Here is an 18,524-nt window from a genome sequence, read left to right on the forward strand (position 1 = left end):
TTTCTCTCTTTATTTGTCCTGTCTACGTGCACATTGTCCATAAGAAAAGAAATGAGAACATTGCGCGTATCCGAGCTCGTATTTATTGGACCCACAGTGTGCGAGAAGCAAGTGCGAACGAGTCTGCACGAGGCAATAGAAGTGAAGCTTTTGTGCTGTCAGAAGTTTGACTCACTGAAATCAGACGGATTATGATGTATCGGACAGTTGAGATTCTGAGCGGCCAGAAACGGAAGCAATTTGTTGACGGGACCATTGTAAATGCACATTCCTTCCGAGATCATGTACAGCTGAAAGGTGAACGTGCGTAGTTACTAAATCTGACCTTTCCCACGAATACACGTCATGACGCGCTTATGAACACGTGCAATTTTTAATTATATTACAAGTATTACATGCCGTAATGACGCTAAGTATGCACCAGCAAATAACAGAAGCCACGGACACAATTAGTATTCGGTGAAATCAGTTTTTCTTGAAATGTTTCATTTGCTTTCGGGTAATGCAAGTGATGCTGTACGCCACAAGAATATGAGAAATTGCGGACAGTTGATTAGCCACAAATATATGACTTTCCTCGCACCCAGAGGGCAACGCAGTAAATGAGATGCTTTTGTATTACTGGAATACTTTATTTCTGCTTTTGTATTATTAATTCATTATTTGGCATACTTGGACGAATATAGATGTGCTTCTTTCAGACAAGACTGCAAGTTCATAAAACTTCTAAACATTTAGTTAACCCCTTAAAGTTGTCAACTACCTGTCATAACATCGTATTACATAACAGTACTTTCACCGTGTGATTATCTCATTACTTCCCGAAGCAGAGCTGGTATTCTTTTTTGCCACGAATTCAATTTATATGCACCAACTTGCCTTATCAAAATGAGAGAACAGTGTTGCACTCGGATTGTGAATGGAACACAGCACTGTGTGTCCGCATGCTGCTAGTGACCGCAGCACCAGGACACACTTCAGTGCTGAGCTGCTGTCCAGTCCACTGCATGTAAACCAAGAAAAATTAATCGCAGTATAGGCTAAGCTTTATTAAGCACTTCAAGATTTAAAACTAGAGTAAAAAACACCAACCATAGATATCTCAAATGAGTGTATGTTTTAAGCCATGAAACTATACGACAGTAAGCTTTGAAATAGTTTTTTTTGACAAGTAAGGTATAGGCCTTTCTGTGCCTTAAAAGGGCATGGTGAAACTGTAGCTTGAATGTAATTTGCGTGATAACAGCCTGCATATACTTTTTTGGGTAGTAACTCTACAATATAGACATAAAGCAATATAGAAAGAAGAGAGGACGCCGTCTCATAGTATTCCGTCCCGGAGGTTTAGGCTGCGTAGCTTTAAGAGCTTTCAAGTAAATTCGTTTTATTTTTCCCCATAGAATATGCAAGACCAACAGGAATCTAAAACAAAAGCGGTGAACTCGTTCTAGAAAAAAAATGGTATAGTCCCTTAAACATTGCGGAAAGAGGAAAACAGCTTTTGATCTATGGTTCCTAAAAACCGCCGAGAGAGTCTACCAGAATCAACTTGTTTAGTAGGTTTAATGACTAGACCACGTAGGCCTAACTAAAACCAAAGCAGGACTTCTTATCAAATAACGCTGGCCTGACTATTTAAAGGCAGTTAGCAGTTTGCAGATTGTTTGAAGTGTAATGCTATGGTTAACATATTTTGGACAAAGTGTGCAGGAGTGGACTACTGGCTTGAAACACGAAAAGAATGGGATGAATTTTGCAGACAGGAGTGAATTTTTCGTATACTACAGAAAGAATTCCTCCTAAAGATCCGCACACATTGTACTTGCATCGTCATGCTACAAACATGTGGATGACAACTTTCCTCTTCGATCAAACCCCGTGGGCCTTCCGCACTTCCGAATAAATAATTTGAAAAGTGTACACTGCCTAACTTTATCATACACAAGTTGGCTACAACGGGTGTCACTTTCAGCATGTTCCAGTAAGCAGCAGCATTCTGAAATAAACGATAAACGTAGCTTCGTAGAATGTGCGGAACATTTGTATTCTATTTCGTGGTCCTGCGGGAAAGCTTGATACGTAGACCAAACGGGAAGGTGTGTAAATGTAATGTTGAAGGAGCACGAGTCTACCATGCAAAAAGCCAATAGTGGCCCCCTTGGCATCCATTGAAGGGATTGTGGCTGTGCACCGAAGTTTTGAGAAACAAATATCCCGATAGAAAGAAAAGAGAACAAACGAAATAAGTGAAGCAAGTGAAATAGTATGCCCAAAAAATAAATGTCTTGGTATGGCGTCTACAATCCCCACCAGACAAAAATTGACGTTTTGCCTTTGAGGTGAACCAGGCCTGCTTGTGAAACAGAATAGTTATGTGGTGATGTTGATCGTCAGAAGTACAACAACATATTGTGGGTGTAGTCCCGCGTGTTTTGACTGCCATGGTATAATGTTTCCATATTCCAAACTAAACATCAATTGTAAATCAGCGCCTGTTGTCATCCTTCTCCCTTAGTGCTTGTAAAAATTTCAGCACTGTTTTTTTTCTTTTTTTGCCGAGTGTGCTTTTGACCATAGTCGTGCGCGGGGTTCCCCATCATAGGGGGGGGGGGGGGATGTTCATCGCAGCACCCTTCCTCCCTACTAGGTTGATGTATGGAGCACACTTTGCACCCACCCGTCTCTTAGGTTACCAGAGAGTTGGTGCGCGCACCAATTCTGAGGCCAACTGCGGCGTGTGACATACAGGTGTGGTTGGAACCCTCTCAGCTTGGACACCGAAATCAATAAATTCACACATCCATCAATAAATAAAGACAGCAAAACAGAACACTGCTCCCCGGGGACAGCCAAGTGCCTATATCCCCTCGATACGAAACCCACGCTGTTGCTTTCTTGCTCGGTGGAAAAAATAATGTTTTGAGATGCAGAAACAATGCGCACATGGTGTTTTCTTGACAACACCACCCTTATAACATCTAGTGCAACGGGTGGCACCCAGTCGTACATGACCAAGATATATCGAAAAAGCTGCATGATTTTATTGGGCCTCCATAAAACAACCCACGTGTAAAGTTTCCTATCACCTTGCTGTGTGACCACGACCACCATTGTGTGAAAATGGCACGGTGAATTCCATTGTGGGAACAGGGGTAGATGCTTCGAGCACTGAGGAGAAGAGAAGCACTCGAAATACGGCCTCTCAATCTGCCACTATAGTATGCGGCACGCGTCCGCAGGGAAGGTGAGAGGGTGATGAATGAGGAGAAATACATCGAGCAATCGGAACATTCCAAGCTGTGGCATTCTCAATAGGACAGTACCGCAATCCGCGTGAAACCTGTCGTTCACATGCGCGCCATTATCCTAATTTACAATTACGTACCACGCTTGCGCTACGATGCATCACTATCCAGTGAACATACTTGTGTACACTTGATCATCGCTGCTGGTATAAACGGCGACAATATGCAGTGAACATCAGTGCTGTCCAATTATACAAGCCGCGCTCGCCAGCCAAATGAAAAACAAACCAAACGAATGTGATGTTTTAAAGTCGTGTGACAATTTTCTTATTGCACCTGCGGCGCTTTGAAGCGAGAGCCCTTCGAACTGCTATTTGTAGCTCTCAGCACAGCAAAAGTACTCTTGCTCTACCACTGGATGACAGACAGTGCTCCTACTCCAGTTGGACCACACACGCTTGCTCTGAAGAGAGAACTTTCAGCGTGCTTTTGAGTGCCCCTGTTCTTTCTATAAAATTCGCCATAAGACGCCTGTGAGACTGCTCGCGATTTCCTGAGAAGGCGTTCGGGGAATGCACGCCCAAACTGACGATTCTCGTTCTCAGGCGTGCGCTAGGTTCGCCATCAGAGGGGTTGGGGGTAATGGCTTATCGTAGTACCCCCTCGCCCTACTTAGAGTATGAAGCAGACTGTGCGCTCCTATCCCCTTCTCAGTTGAACTGGTGATGCGGTAGCCGCTCCCCTGGCCTCCCCATGACCCAACCCCACACAACCCTGGGCGCACGCCTATGTCTCCAGGCGTGTTTATCTGCGCGAGGTTAAAGGCAACTGCTTTCGCTCAGGCAGTCATTGGCAATAAATTTTGATTTGTAAGAAATATGAAAGCAGGCACTCAAGACCGGCAACATCGGTATGGCAAAAAAAAAAAAACTAAAAAATGTTGCCGTCATTGCGTACGCATTACATTCTTAAAATGCCGAGCAATTGATTTTTGTTACTGGTCTGTGGTGGAGTCTGCGTTATCACCATAAAATAGTATGTTAGGTAGCTGAACAGAAACCTCGCACATGCCGTGTAACTGCTTTTGCGCCGATCGACAAAATTTTCTCAGCCTTAAGGATTTTGAAATATGTCAGAAATTTTTGTATCATCTTAGCCAGTTTAATCGCAGGTAATTGATTTTTGAAGAACACATTTTGTAAATATACAGTGTTGCTAGCAGTGAATAAGTATCGGTTCAAGGAGGCCACTATTCTTGCGTGTTTTTTTTGTATGTGACCGGGAAGAACTTCTGCAGAGAAAAGAATAATGAAATTATGTCAAACCATGAACATTTTGTCTCATGCATTTGACGTATAGAAATAAAAGTTGGTATTGTGTGTCAGTTGATCGCTAGTATAACAAACGCTGTTTTACTGAGAGTTACAGGCTTACCTAGTGGGTTCGTCCAAGAAGATTACAGGAGGGTTGCTAATGAGCTCTTGTGATATGGCGAGTCTTTTTCTTTGACCTCCAGATAGATAGCTGGCCCTGGTATTCTGGCATTCTGTCAAGCCCCATCGATGAACGGCGTCAGTCACCTTCGTTTTGCGAGACAAGTGGTACGTACTATTAGTTACTAGATTAAGGTATTGTCAGGGGTGTGGAGATACCTCTCCAGTACAGCCGCTGCAATGGAGCCTAATGAAAGAAGATGAACACGTTGGTGTTGTGGGGCTTAGCCTTGCATTTTGTGCACCCTATGCACTATGATCCCGCTCTCGTACCAACTCACGACCCCCAAATAAACACTCCCCGTAACAATATCTTTTTCGCATTACCTATGAAAGTTTACAGCGTGGATCGCTTTGGAGGGTACGGCTTGTCTTCCATCTGTGCTGCTCATGTGGCATGGTCGCGCTCAGAGTAAACTACTCAATAAAGACAAAAACAAGGCTAGCTGTGATAAAAGCTGGGTTATAAGGCACAAACAAGGGCTAAAATAATGTCAGCTGATATAACTAGAAAGTTACGATCATAATTAACTTAAAAGTGACATAATCGCTACTTTAACCCGCGCTTGACTCGTGTGCCGTGCTAGATATGGCACTACCACCTCTTCAAGAGCGCGATAGCTCTTTCCACCTGCACTTCAGCGACGCTTGATCGTACTGATTCGTACAAGGGGCAAACACCATTGCGGTACTCGCTGCAAACGACGCGTATCCAAAATATAACAAGCAGAAAGCCTGCAAAGAACGTCGAAGAGTACACTGCGTAAGTTACACACCAAGCTTGCGTATCGCCCAAACGAGACTCTACTCTTGCCGGGGAAACCGCACGTGCTTAAGTCAAACATTAACGTTATCGTCGTTGTAGTAAGCGGAGCAGGGGAAATTCGAGAAACAGGAATCGTTGCGTGACCGTGCTATGGACTCCCTCGGTGTTCGCAGGAGAGCAGCGTTTGCTTTTACATTACAGCATATGTAACAGCTCTCACTTCCTCAATTCAATCAAAATATGTGAAGCAATATCTTTTAATTGTGGTAATGTGTAAGCTCCTCTAGCGCATTTTGAAACGAATTCTAATCCTGTTTTAAGGATGTTTGATCTGTACTATTATTTATAGCAGCTAGTCTTCACCTACAGATCGAGTGTTTGGCGCATATCTTTTGCGCTTGTGTTCAAAGAAATTAGTGCCACGCACATAGCTAGCCGAAGTTCATGCTGTTATACTATGCGGTTAGAATCACAACGACTTCAGAGATGTTGCGTACCGAAACCACATTATGGTTATGAGTCAAGCCGTAGCAGAGGGCTCCAGAAATTTCCACCACCCGGTGTTCAATAACGTACACTGACATTACACAGTACAATGGCTTTGAGCAATTCTTCACCGTCGAAAAGGCTACGTCCGAATTTGGATAGAACCCGCGTCTTGCTGTGCAGCAGCCGAACACTGCTACCCCTCTACTACCACTGTGCACATGCGGTTACGAGAATGTGTGATTTGTAAGGAAACACAGCAGAATGGCTACCAAGGTGCCGAATGAGAAAGAATGGTAGAGATAAAGTCAAAACTTACAATTTCTTCTCTGGCAGAAGCTTTCATTGATGGCGTTCGTAGCTGGACACTCATGTTCAGCGCTTCTCGTACGGTCAGTTCTGGTAGCAAGCAGTCATCTTGCATGACGTAGCAACTTTGCATATTGAAAAGCTTCGTGTCCCTGACGCAGCCATTTACTTGTACTTCACCTTCGTAGCCCCTTTCACTGAGTTTGAAAAGAAAATGAGCATAAATTAAAGTCTTCTCTCAATATAACGCACATTTCAAAAATACCAAAGCGGTATTCGTAACATAATTGCCGCAAGATAGAGCCAAGAGAATTTAGTCTGGTTCATGTGCTTTCCTGCCTTTTTCTTATCACTTCTATATGACGCTTTCTTTATATCTTCAAAATTATTTCTAAATTCATGAATTTATCATAAGTGTCTGGGCTGACAACGACAGCTAACTAATTTGAACAAATAGTATTGAAGTTATCAAACTCATTTATAAAAAAAGAGCGCTATAACTCCCGTCCACTGCTGTGGTGGACAAGGTAATTTTGTAATATTTGCTCGCTTGTTTTGTGGTGTCGCTATTATCACTGTTAGGCAAAACGTGGGTGTCACTTTGTCGCGGGCATCACTGTTCATTCTAAGACGTCGTACTGAGAAGGTGTGTGAAAACTGACTTGTGGGTGGTATGCCGTTCTGTCAGAGTCCTAAGCAAATGAGCTACTCGTCCGCAAATTTGTGCGGATTGGAACAGTAAAACCTGCACCAATGTCCACTCTGTTCAGCATCAATGGCGGCTCTGACTTCATGCCTCGCGTGAGACAACATCGTGGCAGAAGCACTGAAGTGCACTTCAGATAGTTTGTTGTCCCAAGAACAAATATTTTTGAGAGCACAGCTATAGCCACATGCGTATATACTACCCCCCCGAAACCGATTCGAACATGCTTATGGGTCCTCGTTAGTCACAAATACTGCTACCCGTGTTCAGTGGATGACAGAACAAACACTGACACAAGCCCGAAGAAACAAATCCGGTTATTCTCACGAAGGAACCGTATCATGACATCCTGTCGAAATACAGCCCAATATGCGGCGCTTCAGCTACTGCGTGAATGTCATATCACAGCCACAACAAAACTTTCATGTTTGCTAGAGGGGCAGCGTGATATTGTAACGGTCGTTACGCAACTGATGAGTACGCGTAAACCTAATGATGTGTCCTTATAGAAGCTACTTTTTCAGGCTGCTATTAAATAGGCTAGATATTTAATAATTAGTTCATCTAAGCTGATGAACTTTAGATAGATCACGAATGGAGAAGTCATGTCATAGGTATTGCTTTTAGAAGTAGTAATCACGGAAAAACAAAGATTCTCAGGCGAAAGTATAACTCGACATTGACAGTGACCAAAAAGAATAGAGACGCAAGACTCTATACTTCTGAGGCTTACAAGAGCATAGGAAGAAAAACGACAAGGAAACCAGGAGAAACAGAGTCCAATTCCATCACTACGCTAAATTTATACGTAGAAAAAACAAGCAAAAAAAAAGCCATGAAGAGGTAGAGCGAGAGAGGAACGAAGAGAAGATGCAAAGAGATTAAGAAAGAGTTAACTTGGCCTCCCCCACCCCCCCAAGGGGGGTTAGGGGGGACAATACAAATAACTGCCAGATAGCGCTCATGTCTCACTTGTGACGTGCACTCTATAGCGCCTTCGGAATACCATTCACCGATTTTATTGCGCAGAACATCAAATAAACGTTTTGTTAACTCTCTCCAGACGCCAGACTATCGTATTTCGACGACATTTGCGGTGTAACATGCAGATACGGGGCCATTTTTTTTTGAAGTTGTCCTCACTATTGCTAGTGCATGGACGTTGTTATGACGCTTCTCGTCTCAACATCCTCAGTGTTTGCGACCCCACAACATCCAGTAGCGTTATGATATTCTCCTTAAAAAACTTTTTGCAAAACTCTAAGCTTGTTTCACTTGCAGTATGTTGGCTATACACATGCTATTCACTATTGGGAACTGAGAACTCACATATGACCCGAGAGGATGTTCATGAGCGTGGTTTTTCCGGCACCAGAGGGCCCCATAATTGCAGTCAGTGTTCCCGGAGCACACCTTCCATACATGTGATCGATTAGCATTTTTTTGCCTAGGATGGGAAAGAAACAAACATGGGCAACTGTGAAATTCTGACTTATCGTGGCGGCTAAATGAAATATGAGGAAGTGGCAAAAAAGAATTCGCAGATCCCACGTACCCGGGAATCGACGTTATGCGAAGCATGCGGAGGGAAGGAGACCGTGTTGCAATTGTTTTTATTGAGCTACATGTAATAAAATGACGCTAATATATGTACAAATGTTGTACTCACAGATATACACTCTTAACAAAATGGCATTGCTACTTACTAACTTTGAGGTAGTAAATTGTTGTCACAACATTCACTACAAAAAGTGCTCAAGCTCCTGAGCAACGCGGGACGTATCTCCTTCCCCCGTGCCGCTTCTCACTGCTTAGCCTACAGCCAACACCCCTTCAGCACTTTCGTTGGAACAAGAGAAGAGAGAAAGCAATGGAAGCGTTGGCGCTTAGCCTTTTTCGCTCATGTGCGGCAGAAATTAGCGCCTTTTTTTTTCTCTCTTTCTCTGAACCAATAGCAGTACAAGCAGCGTGCGACAAATCATTGTAACTCATATAATACTGAATGAATTTTTCAGAGTTTTGGGGCAGTTAATTCGTGGGGCAGTAAGCTCCTTCCACGATTCCATTCAATTGCTATTTAAAAAAAGTGTGGCAGGGCCTCTCTAAACATTTCTAAATTTGTTCTTGTCTTTCACCCCTGCGGAACGTTTAAAGTCAGTACTTGTATAAACGCCAACTCTCTGTACATGGAATGCACGTTGTTAGTGACTTTTATTTTACTGCAAGAATTACCAATTAAGGATCTCACTACTAAATATTTATTTATTTATTTATTTTTTTATTTATACATACTGCAGCCCCCAATTTGGGGCTATGGCAGGAGTGAGCATTTACAGAAAAAAAAATAACAAACAAACAGATCAACAGAGCAATAAAACAAAAGAACACTTAACGCAAATCCGCAAGGGCAAGTAAAAAATTTTCCAGCGGAAGGGAGCGAATGTCACCGGACAGTTGATTCCACTTTTCGGCAGTGAAAGGAAAAAAACTAAATTTGAATGTGTTAGTTCGACAATGGTAAGGCTTGATATTAAGGTGGTGATTACTTCTAGTTGTGGTCGGCGAGGCAAATGAGATGTAGGTATTGTGGGACATGCGATAGACCGAGTTAATAAAGCAGTAAAGCAGTTTCATAGAATCCTTTAGACGGCGCATGCGTAATGTGGTTAGTTCAAGAGAAGACAGGGCAAGGGAAGGTGAAAAGTAGCTATCATAGCGGTTACAAATAAATCTGATAGCTTTTTTTTGAATGGCCTCAATTCTATGGATTTCACACTGCTTGTGTGGATTCCATACGGGGCATGCGTAGTCAAGTATAGGACGAATCAGTGTTTTATACATTAGTAATTTAGTGCTTTTGGGGGATTGGGACAGTGTTCGTCTTAAATAACCTAACTTTTTTTAAAGATTTTGTGCAGATAAAGTTAATATGCTGAGACCAAGATAAATTGCTAGAAAGAACAACACCAAGATATTTGTATTCTGTTACTTTTTTTAAGGTGGATCCGTTAAACGAGTACGTGAAGCAGGAAGGGGACTTACTATTCGTGAAAGACATAAGCACAGGTTTGTTAAAATTTATACTCATTTGCCAGGTTGCACACCATTCACAAAATTTAGTAAATGAGTCATTTAGACGATAATGGGCTTCAGGAGAGTTGATGGGTTCATACAAAACACAATCATCCGCGTACAGAAGAATTTTACAGGTGACGTTATTAGGCAAATCGTTTATGTACAGTAGAAACAGCAACGGGCCAAGTACAGAACCTTGTGGAACGCCTGAATTAACACTAACAATGTCGGAGTCAGTTGAGTTATAACAAACGTATTGCGAGCGCTCAGAAAGAAAATTAGAAATCCAGGTAACTAGTTGCGGGTTGTTTAATATGGCATTTAATTTGCATAGTAATTTAGAGTAAAGTACAGTGTGGAACGCTGTCGAAAAGTCGATGAATAGTGCGTCAACCTGATTACCAATGTCCATATTACTAGAAATGTCGTGCACGAATTCGGTTATCTGCGTAACAGTACTATAACTTCGTCTGAATCCATGTTGGAAGCTAGACAACAAATTGTTAGATTCGAGAAATGCAATAATATGTTTGTATATAATATGCTCTAATAGCTTGCAGGAATGAGGGGTAAGAGAGATGGGCCTGTAATTGCTGAAAACTTGCTTGTCACCAGATTTATGTAAAGGTACTATTTTGCCGTTTTTCCAAGATCTGGGAACTGTTCCAGATTTTACGGATTTATTGAAAATTACTGTAAGGTATTAAGAGGTCCAAAGAGAGTAGCGAACGAGAAACATGCTGGGGATACCATCGGGTCCATTACACTTTTTAGTGTCCAAATTAAGTACGAGATTTAACACGCCCTCTTCAGTGATCACTACATCACTGATTGGAGACGTTGGATTCAAGGTGGAAAAAGAAGGAACAACCAGATTGTCGACTGTAAAGACAGACTGAAAGAACGAGTTAAAATTGTTCGAAATTTCCGCCGGATCATAAATAATTCTATCGTTTATTTTGAAAGAATTAGAAAGAATTACATTTGAAAGAATTTATTTTGAAAGAATTAAAGGTCATTTTGGTGGACTTGAAATTTCGCGGACACTCAAAGTAACAAATTTGGCAAGAAAAGGAGGATTTATCAACAGGCATTTTTTGCCTACTTTTGAAACTTACTTTTTCCGACTGGCACTTCGTAGTTTATGTTCTTCCATTCAAGAGAAACAGCATTGCAGCTGTGTGGGCGCAGAGCTTCGTTTTCCGCACAGTAGGAGTCAAGGCTGACGAAACCATTGGTGCCGCTTCGATCAAAGGTTATCGTCATTTTCATATCTGCTCGTGATAGAAGATCTAAGACAAAACGGGAATGAAAATTTCAGCATAACAAGTGATAAGAAGTTTATTACCAACATTTACCAAACTATTCAGCTTTAAGATTTAGTCCAATAGGACTATTTGAACTTTTCTGCGCGTCATGGTTGCTGTTCTGCAGTGGTCGAAGTAATGAGCTCAACAACAATCGCACACAATAAATATATCTGGGATTTTACGTCCCAAAACCACGATACTGTTACGAGAGATGGCCTAGTGGAGGGCTCCGAAAATTTTGACCATCCGGTGTTCTTTAACGTGCATTGACAATCGCACAGTACATGGGCCTGAACCGTTTCGCCTCCAGTGAATTCCGACAGCCGTGACCGGATTCGAACCCGTGACCTTAGCTCAGCAGTTGAGCACCGTAGCCGCTTATACACCATGGTAAGCCAGACACAATCTTGTCATTGTGCCGTGTTCAATAAACATTAATATGTCGAAACTCAGCTTTAAAGCAACCAAATAGTTGAAGTATCTGCAGTGGATTCATGGCAAATAATAATTGATCTTAGGTATTCACAGTTGTCTTGTACGGTGCTTGGTTGCTGCCTGAAAGGTCATGGGTTCAATTCCAGTTGCGGTGGTCAAGGGCCTGTATGGTGCGCGATGTCAGTGCACATTAAAAAAACAGCAGATGGTCTAAAGTTTTTTAGCCCTCCACCACGGCATTTCTAATAATCATATCGTAGTTTTGGGACGTAAAACGCCAGATAATAATAATGTTATTAGGTGACTTATAGTTTAGGTGCTTTGTAATAATAATAATAATAATAATAATAATAATAATAATAATAATAATAATAATAATAATAATAATAATAATAATAATAATAATAATAATAATAATAATAATAATAATAATAATAATAATAATAATAATAATATTAATAATAATAATAATAATGGTATTAGGTGCCTTATAGTTACAGTATGCACTGTTAAGTATTTTTGATGGGTTTCAAAACACACCTTGCGGTTTTGGTAACTTCAGAGAACACGCCGGCAATCACGAATTGCTCAAACAAAAGGAGGCTGTGATGTCCCATATACTTGTTTGCTTCACTCATTCGCATCAATGTTTTCAGCCCCACTTTAAATGGTAGTACATGCCCGGACGATCATGCTGTATTCAATAACCCGGGTGAAGACACTCGCGCACGCAGTGACTCGCAAACACTGACGACATGTTCGTTGTTATTGTCTTAGGTCGTTGACCACGAATGCGTCGGTTTTTACTGAATGTGTCAAGCCTGGCGGCCAACGCCGCTTGATGCTGGCGAGTCATCGTATCGTTGCTGGCGCTAGCGTGGCATTGGCTCAGAGCTGTATTCCGACATCGCGTTTATAGGAATTTTATGTAAGTGAGCAATACCTTGTGCGTATGAACTAAATTGACACAGTGCATGCGCTCTATGCATCAATATACGAATAAGGTCGACTGCACGTGCTTTGGTGTCACTCGTAAAACGTGCGGGTTGTCTGACACCTGGCAGTCAAAACAGAAGCGAGATGGTAAGAAAACGAGATTCATGTGATTGACTCGAACTGCTCCTCAATTCTCGACACGAATACTCTGAGAAAATTGCGCGTGAGGTACCAAAGTTATGCACTTTGTTGGCTCCTCGTGCCTTTTACCCCTGCGAGTGGCAGCGTTGGCGACACAGATCCTAGAATAGATGCTCCTAAATATAACGTACTTACGCACGGTGAGAAAAGCATGCGCCGAGCTATCAGAAAAAAAAAACAATAATATTATGTGGGGTTTTACGTGCCCAAAACCACGTTGTGATTATGAGAGACACCGCAGGAGAAGGCTCCAGAAATATTGACTATCTAGTGTTCGTTAAGGTGCACTGACATCGCACAATCACTACCTGGGCCTCTACCATAGTCTCTATCGAAATACAACCGCCGCTGCTGAGATCGAACCCGTGGCTTTCAGGTCAGTAGCCGAGCATCCTATCCACCGAGGCAGACACTATCAGAAAGGCAAAGACCGTCACTACAGCCACACTTGCCCGTTGTTTAGTGTTGGTACAAAATGCCTTTCTGCGACATATTTAAGCAAAGCAAACAAAAAAGCACAACGAGAGATACATAGCATTGAAAAGGCACACAATATCTATCGTGCATATCAGCCTATGACCAAATATGTGAAATAAACTTTGTCTGTATACAGCATTGTCGTTGCTGACTGTGGTGGCCTGATATATCACATCTTTTTATGTAATGCATTAAAAAAAGGACTGCGCAATATGTCTCTTTTTTTTTTCAGGTAAAGCCGACCCATTGTACGATGGTTGGCCAACTGCAAGCGAGTCGGGGCAATAACGATTTCGAAGGGAATGAATGGTGTAGTATGTCGGTGCAATGCCCACGTGACAGGAGCTGGCTCGCTGCCATGTAATCCTCGCTGACAGCACGTGAGGACCGAAGTCTACGTTCACGTCGGTTTCTTATGTTGCTTACCATGACATCGACCTCATGCCGAAATCTCGAGGTTAATTTTGGAGTAGCAGGAGTGGCTAAGCTGCATGACTGTGCTTGTTTGTCGACAGGACGCAGGTATTTAGCTCCATGTGACACATTTACAAATTGAATGCATTCCCGACACAATGTGGCTGAGAAATCAGAGATTATTTCAACTATAGCCAACTGCTTTCGAAGAGTGCACGTAGGAACGTTCACATTAGCAATTGAATTTTTAGTTAATGTTAGTCGGGACTAGGGAGTGCTCGCGCTGCTCCCGTAAGTGCCTCTTTTGAACGTTCATACTTCAGCTTCCCAGAATCGCATGAACGTTGTGCTGGGAGTATCGTTCATATCAATAGCCACACAGATTCAACTCCAGTAAATAACGCGACAAAGGTGAACGAAATAACGAATTGCAACAAACATCCTTCATTGCCCAAAATTTTCGTACATCATAAGAAAAATCAAAATAACAAAACCTTTAATTTTCTTTTCATTGAAAGCAGGCTAATAAACTTTTCTGTCTCCCCCACAAACAAACACAAAATGAACTGTGGCGAAGAATTTTATTCTTTTCAATAGAGAGAAATATAGTAAGTTTTGAAGTGTGCGAAAGTTTTTATGGGCACACTACACCAATGCGAGCTTCATGTGACAGAGAAGTAAATAAAACAAAACCTGATTATTAAACTTACCTCCGAATATCCGCTGTTCAAACCAATGTCTTGGAAACCAATCCGAACAGCCTGGAATTTTTCAGCCGGTTCTCCACGCCAAGGGAGAGCTTCCAGTTTTCAACGGTTGGGCATGGGCGTTCCTGAGGCTCGCCTCGACGTCCCTCGCAAAGCTACGGGGAGCTCCGACTCGGCGTTGGCATCATCGCCTCTGGCTTTCTTCCGTTTCTCCGCAAGGGCGATTGTTTGCTTTCCGACGAGCTCAACTGACTGCGAAGGCCGGCGCACAGCGGAAGAAGGCGAGAGGGTAACAGGAAGAGAGGAAGGAGACGTTGAAAGCAACAGAAATGATAGAAGCGACTTCGCACAGCTGCCGGCCTGAAGGCGAACAACGCAAGAAACACCGGTGGCATGCAAGCGCACGCCGGATGACGTAGACAGCCTCCGAGGTCTTGACGTCGCTATAGGGGTTCCCTTGCCGGCAGCTGTAACAACACATTTAGAGCCCGCGCCTGTCCGCAGCTGTACCGTCGGCACGGGCGCGGGAAGTCCGAATGCACTTGGACTATAGACATGCGCCGTATACTGCTCAAAGGCGTCGTTTGTCATTCGGAAAGATCTGGTGGGCGACAATCGTAATAGATGGAGGTTCTAACCCTCGCAGAGCAGGGTAAAAAAAAAAGTAAAAGCGACGACGTCATTCACTGTCCACATCGCTTGTCCTAAGTACGGCGTCATAATTCTCACTCTACTTGTGAATTGTCGGTTCGCAGGAATATATATAGTTACTCGTTGTACTTAGCTTTGTAATGTCAAGCGTGTCAAGGAATATACCAGATGCTTCGTGATATTCATTTTTTTTTCTTTTTCCGGCATGGAAAACGCATAGCCTCTATTACTATAGCCTGTCGAAAGTCAGCGATACGTAAAATTGCAGTTAGTTAAATGTTTCTATCACTGACGATTTTCTACGCTCTTCTCCCTTCCCTTTTTTTTATTGCGGCAAGTTCTGCTTAAAAATACGCACCATGTAAACACGTGAGCCAATCGTCCGTACTGGCTATGTGTCCAAATCGATATCAGGACTGAGATCGATTTCATACTGTGTTTGCCAAGACCCAGGATGTGCTATGGTACGGGACCATAGGAAGACGCATTTTAAAATGTTACTCATGAAGAGAAGCGCGTGGCACAGTGTGTGAAATACGACCACAGATCGCGATCGCAACAGAGCTAGTTTATCGTTCATCGCAAAAATATTCGTTCACTTCCTCACTTCTTGAGGTCCTGCGAACAGCTTGAAGCACTCGTCCATCTGCCGGCATTTAAATCTTCGAGATAAAACGCGAAACAGGCAATTTCACGCGCCAGTTGAACCATGCAGAATCCCTGTACAAATGTTTCAACTTCCCTACAGTTGCTTGCAACGTAAAAATAAACAGAAGCTCCACCCATAAAGCTGCACTGCACTTTTTTTTTTGTTGCCTTCGTGCTGCAAAGAAAGTAGTTCACAAAACATCTGTGGCGACATGGTTATGCACAGGTGCTATGCATACTGTATTCGAGTGACGAAAGGAATACGAACCGTATTGCAACTTGCAGCTGCTGAAAGGAGGTTATGCGATAAGCACTCCCAGTGCCTGCCGCTCCGGTGCGCTTCATAAGTGGCACAATCACAAACCTCTACTCCATCCAATGAAGGCTGACGAAAGTAACGAAGAGGTATTTACAAGTAACAGTGCGAAGGCCTTCTTCTGGGTGGGGGGGGGGGGGAGGGGATTAGCAAACGCGATAAGAAAACCGGAATGGCCGCTGCTGGTGCAGCGGTAGCTCACGTTTAGTCTGAGCAAACGACTTGATGTCGGAGTTTTCATTCGTTATTCTTAACCTATTAATAATAGAAAAGTGCGGCCACAAACATACGCGAATTTTACGCACAGACAGTGGTATACTTTAGCCTTTTACGCCTACGCTACCACTCATTACAGGAAAGCAAAGCATTTCCTGCCCCGAGAAAGGAATATTTGCTTGTAATGTGCTCAGTATACTGTTACCTATAACACCGAAAGTGGAAATGTCTTAATGGCTTGTTTCTGTGTCAGACTCAACATAATTAAACCAGCACACAATAGAACCAACAAGCCACAAGCAAAAGTATTTGCAATTTTACACTTCAGCAATGACGATATAAATAGAAAGGATTTAAAGTAGATCAGAAATATACTTGACGCACGTTGGCACGAACCTTCCGATGCTTAGAGCATCGGATGCATAAGGCATCCGATGCTCTAAGCTGCAGGAGCACTCGCTTTCCCATCCATTGTACCGGGTGCTCTTGTTTGTGAATTCAGGGGGTGCTAGTCAGGGCCACTTGCAGCCATAACGGTGAGTGTGGAACACTATTTTTCGCCTCCTGGCGTAACGCAGCGCGTAATACATTTTACGTACACATGCAGGTTCGGCCCGTATACCTGTCACACGAAAGTTTCGCATTCCCTTTAATTCCTTTACATTGTTGTCGTGATCACTACAATACAGTTAAATGTACAAATTTATAGTATGCTATGCTTTCCTTGGATTAATTGTATGTTAGAAAAATTATGTTGTGTATGTGTCGGTGCCCATGTGGAAACGCATTTGTTTTATACAGTCGAGAGCAGGTGTAGGCTAACCTTTTCATTTAAAATTAACTTTCTGAAGACTTTTCAAGTAGTGGCCGATGAAACTCTGAAGTTTCTCTTAACACGCCGTCGTAATGGGGGGCATGGTGCATGCACTTAGGCCGGTAAAGCATCAACAGAACAAGTGTTCTGCTGCAGCGGTTGGAATTCTTCGTTACGATCACCACTGTGCCCACGTTAAGAAGCTTTTCTGGGGAGAAGCACTATAGTTTGTCGGCGTGTTATGTTGTCGTTGCGTTAGTATTAACGGGGTATGAGCCACAAGAGTGGGGGAAATTGTACTACTCGTCACCAGTCCATACCAAGTACAAGCGTTACGAGTAATCGGTTCATCGTTACTGCTTAAAAATTGTTTGGCTTAGCAGCTGTATCAGAATACCCGATGACACTTGCCAAGGCGCTTAATTTTTTTAGCTAGAAGCAGAGACGAAAACTTACATATCTATCTCTAGGATAGAGCCGTCTATTTGAAATGCCGCTTTTTCAAACATATCTGCAATTTTATCGGACTTTACTGGCCACTGGTCTCCTGAAAAAAGGCAACAACGAGTCGAGAAGATTAAGAGAACAGAAACACCCATGCCTACATGTCGCAGGGAACTAAAACCGGGCATTTAAACAGCATTTGAACAAAACGATTCACCTTTGGGTTTGCAGCATTACGATGCCGTTTTCTGACGCAATTGACGGAGCATAAATATCCTTATGCCGGGTATCAGGCTTAGCACCACTTGTGCCCCAACAATGACATTTCTCTCAAGACAATAAGGGTGAATTACCTCAGTCACGCACTTCTTCTACTTCTGTCTCTCATCTTCTCTCTCATTGTCTTCTGTCTCTCAAAACCGGCGCACGCTGCTTGCCCCCCCCCCCCTCTCCCACTCCCCAAACACTTGTTTTCGTTAGTCTTCTTCCTGGCGCTCTTATATACTGTACTGTTTCTTTCTCACGTTCTACTGTGCAGCACCTTAGAGCTGATTTCTTTCTCTTGAAAGAAGTTGTATTTTGAATGAATGAAATCTTGAAGGAACACCAAAGGCAAATAACAATTTGTAGCAAAGTGGTAGGACATTGTTTGAGAACATCTAGAATGTCAACATTATGAACACAGGTGTTTGACTAATCGGGGAATCGGGAAAAATGTCGAACAGGATATGCGCCACCAGTGGCACGTTTAGAAATGAGCCAAATGACGTCAAGAGACCCAATCCCAAATAATCATTATAGTACTCATACTAATAATAACAAAAAATAAAATATTGTGCCTTACAAGACGTAATAAATGCTGCTTGTGCCCACCT

General features: G+C 42.7%; 2 protein-coding genes across 9 annotated transcripts in view; one reads left to right on the plus strand and one right to left on the minus strand.

Annotated features, from left to right (window-relative positions):
* Window positions 1-14,927, minus strand: part of LOC119172640 (ATP-binding cassette sub-family G member 1) — a 29,292-nt gene extending 14,365 nt beyond the window's left edge. The window contains exons 1-7 of one of the 3 annotated variants that reach the window (XM_075892693.1): window positions 14,564-14,927; window positions 11,199-11,372; window positions 8,335-8,452; window positions 6,310-6,496; window positions 4,680-4,825; window positions 880-1,003; window positions 176-290 (exon numbers count right to left, since the gene is read on the minus strand). In XM_075892693.1, coding sequence (XP_075748808.1) covers window positions 176-290; window positions 880-1,003; window positions 4,680-4,825; window positions 6,310-6,496; window positions 8,335-8,452; window positions 11,199-11,352 — 844 coding nt within the window. In that variant the 5' untranslated portion in view covers window positions 11,353-11,372; window positions 14,564-14,927. The remainder of the gene's footprint in view (window positions 1-175; window positions 291-879; window positions 1,004-4,679; window positions 4,826-6,309; window positions 6,497-8,334; window positions 8,453-11,198; window positions 11,373-14,563) is intronic. The other 2 variants (XM_075892692.1, XM_075892691.1) reach the window with 2 other exon arrangements.
* LOC119171395 (uncharacterized) overlaps window positions 1-18,524 on the plus strand; it is a 95,106-nt gene that overhangs the window by 27,235 nt on the left and 49,347 nt on the right. The window lies entirely within an intron of this gene.

Source organism: Rhipicephalus microplus, chromosome 4 (assembly GCF_043290135.1).
Source record: "Rhipicephalus microplus isolate Deutch F79 chromosome 4, USDA_Rmic, whole genome shotgun sequence".
Taxonomy (NCBI): domain Eukaryota; kingdom Metazoa; phylum Arthropoda; class Arachnida; order Ixodida; family Ixodidae; genus Rhipicephalus; species Rhipicephalus microplus.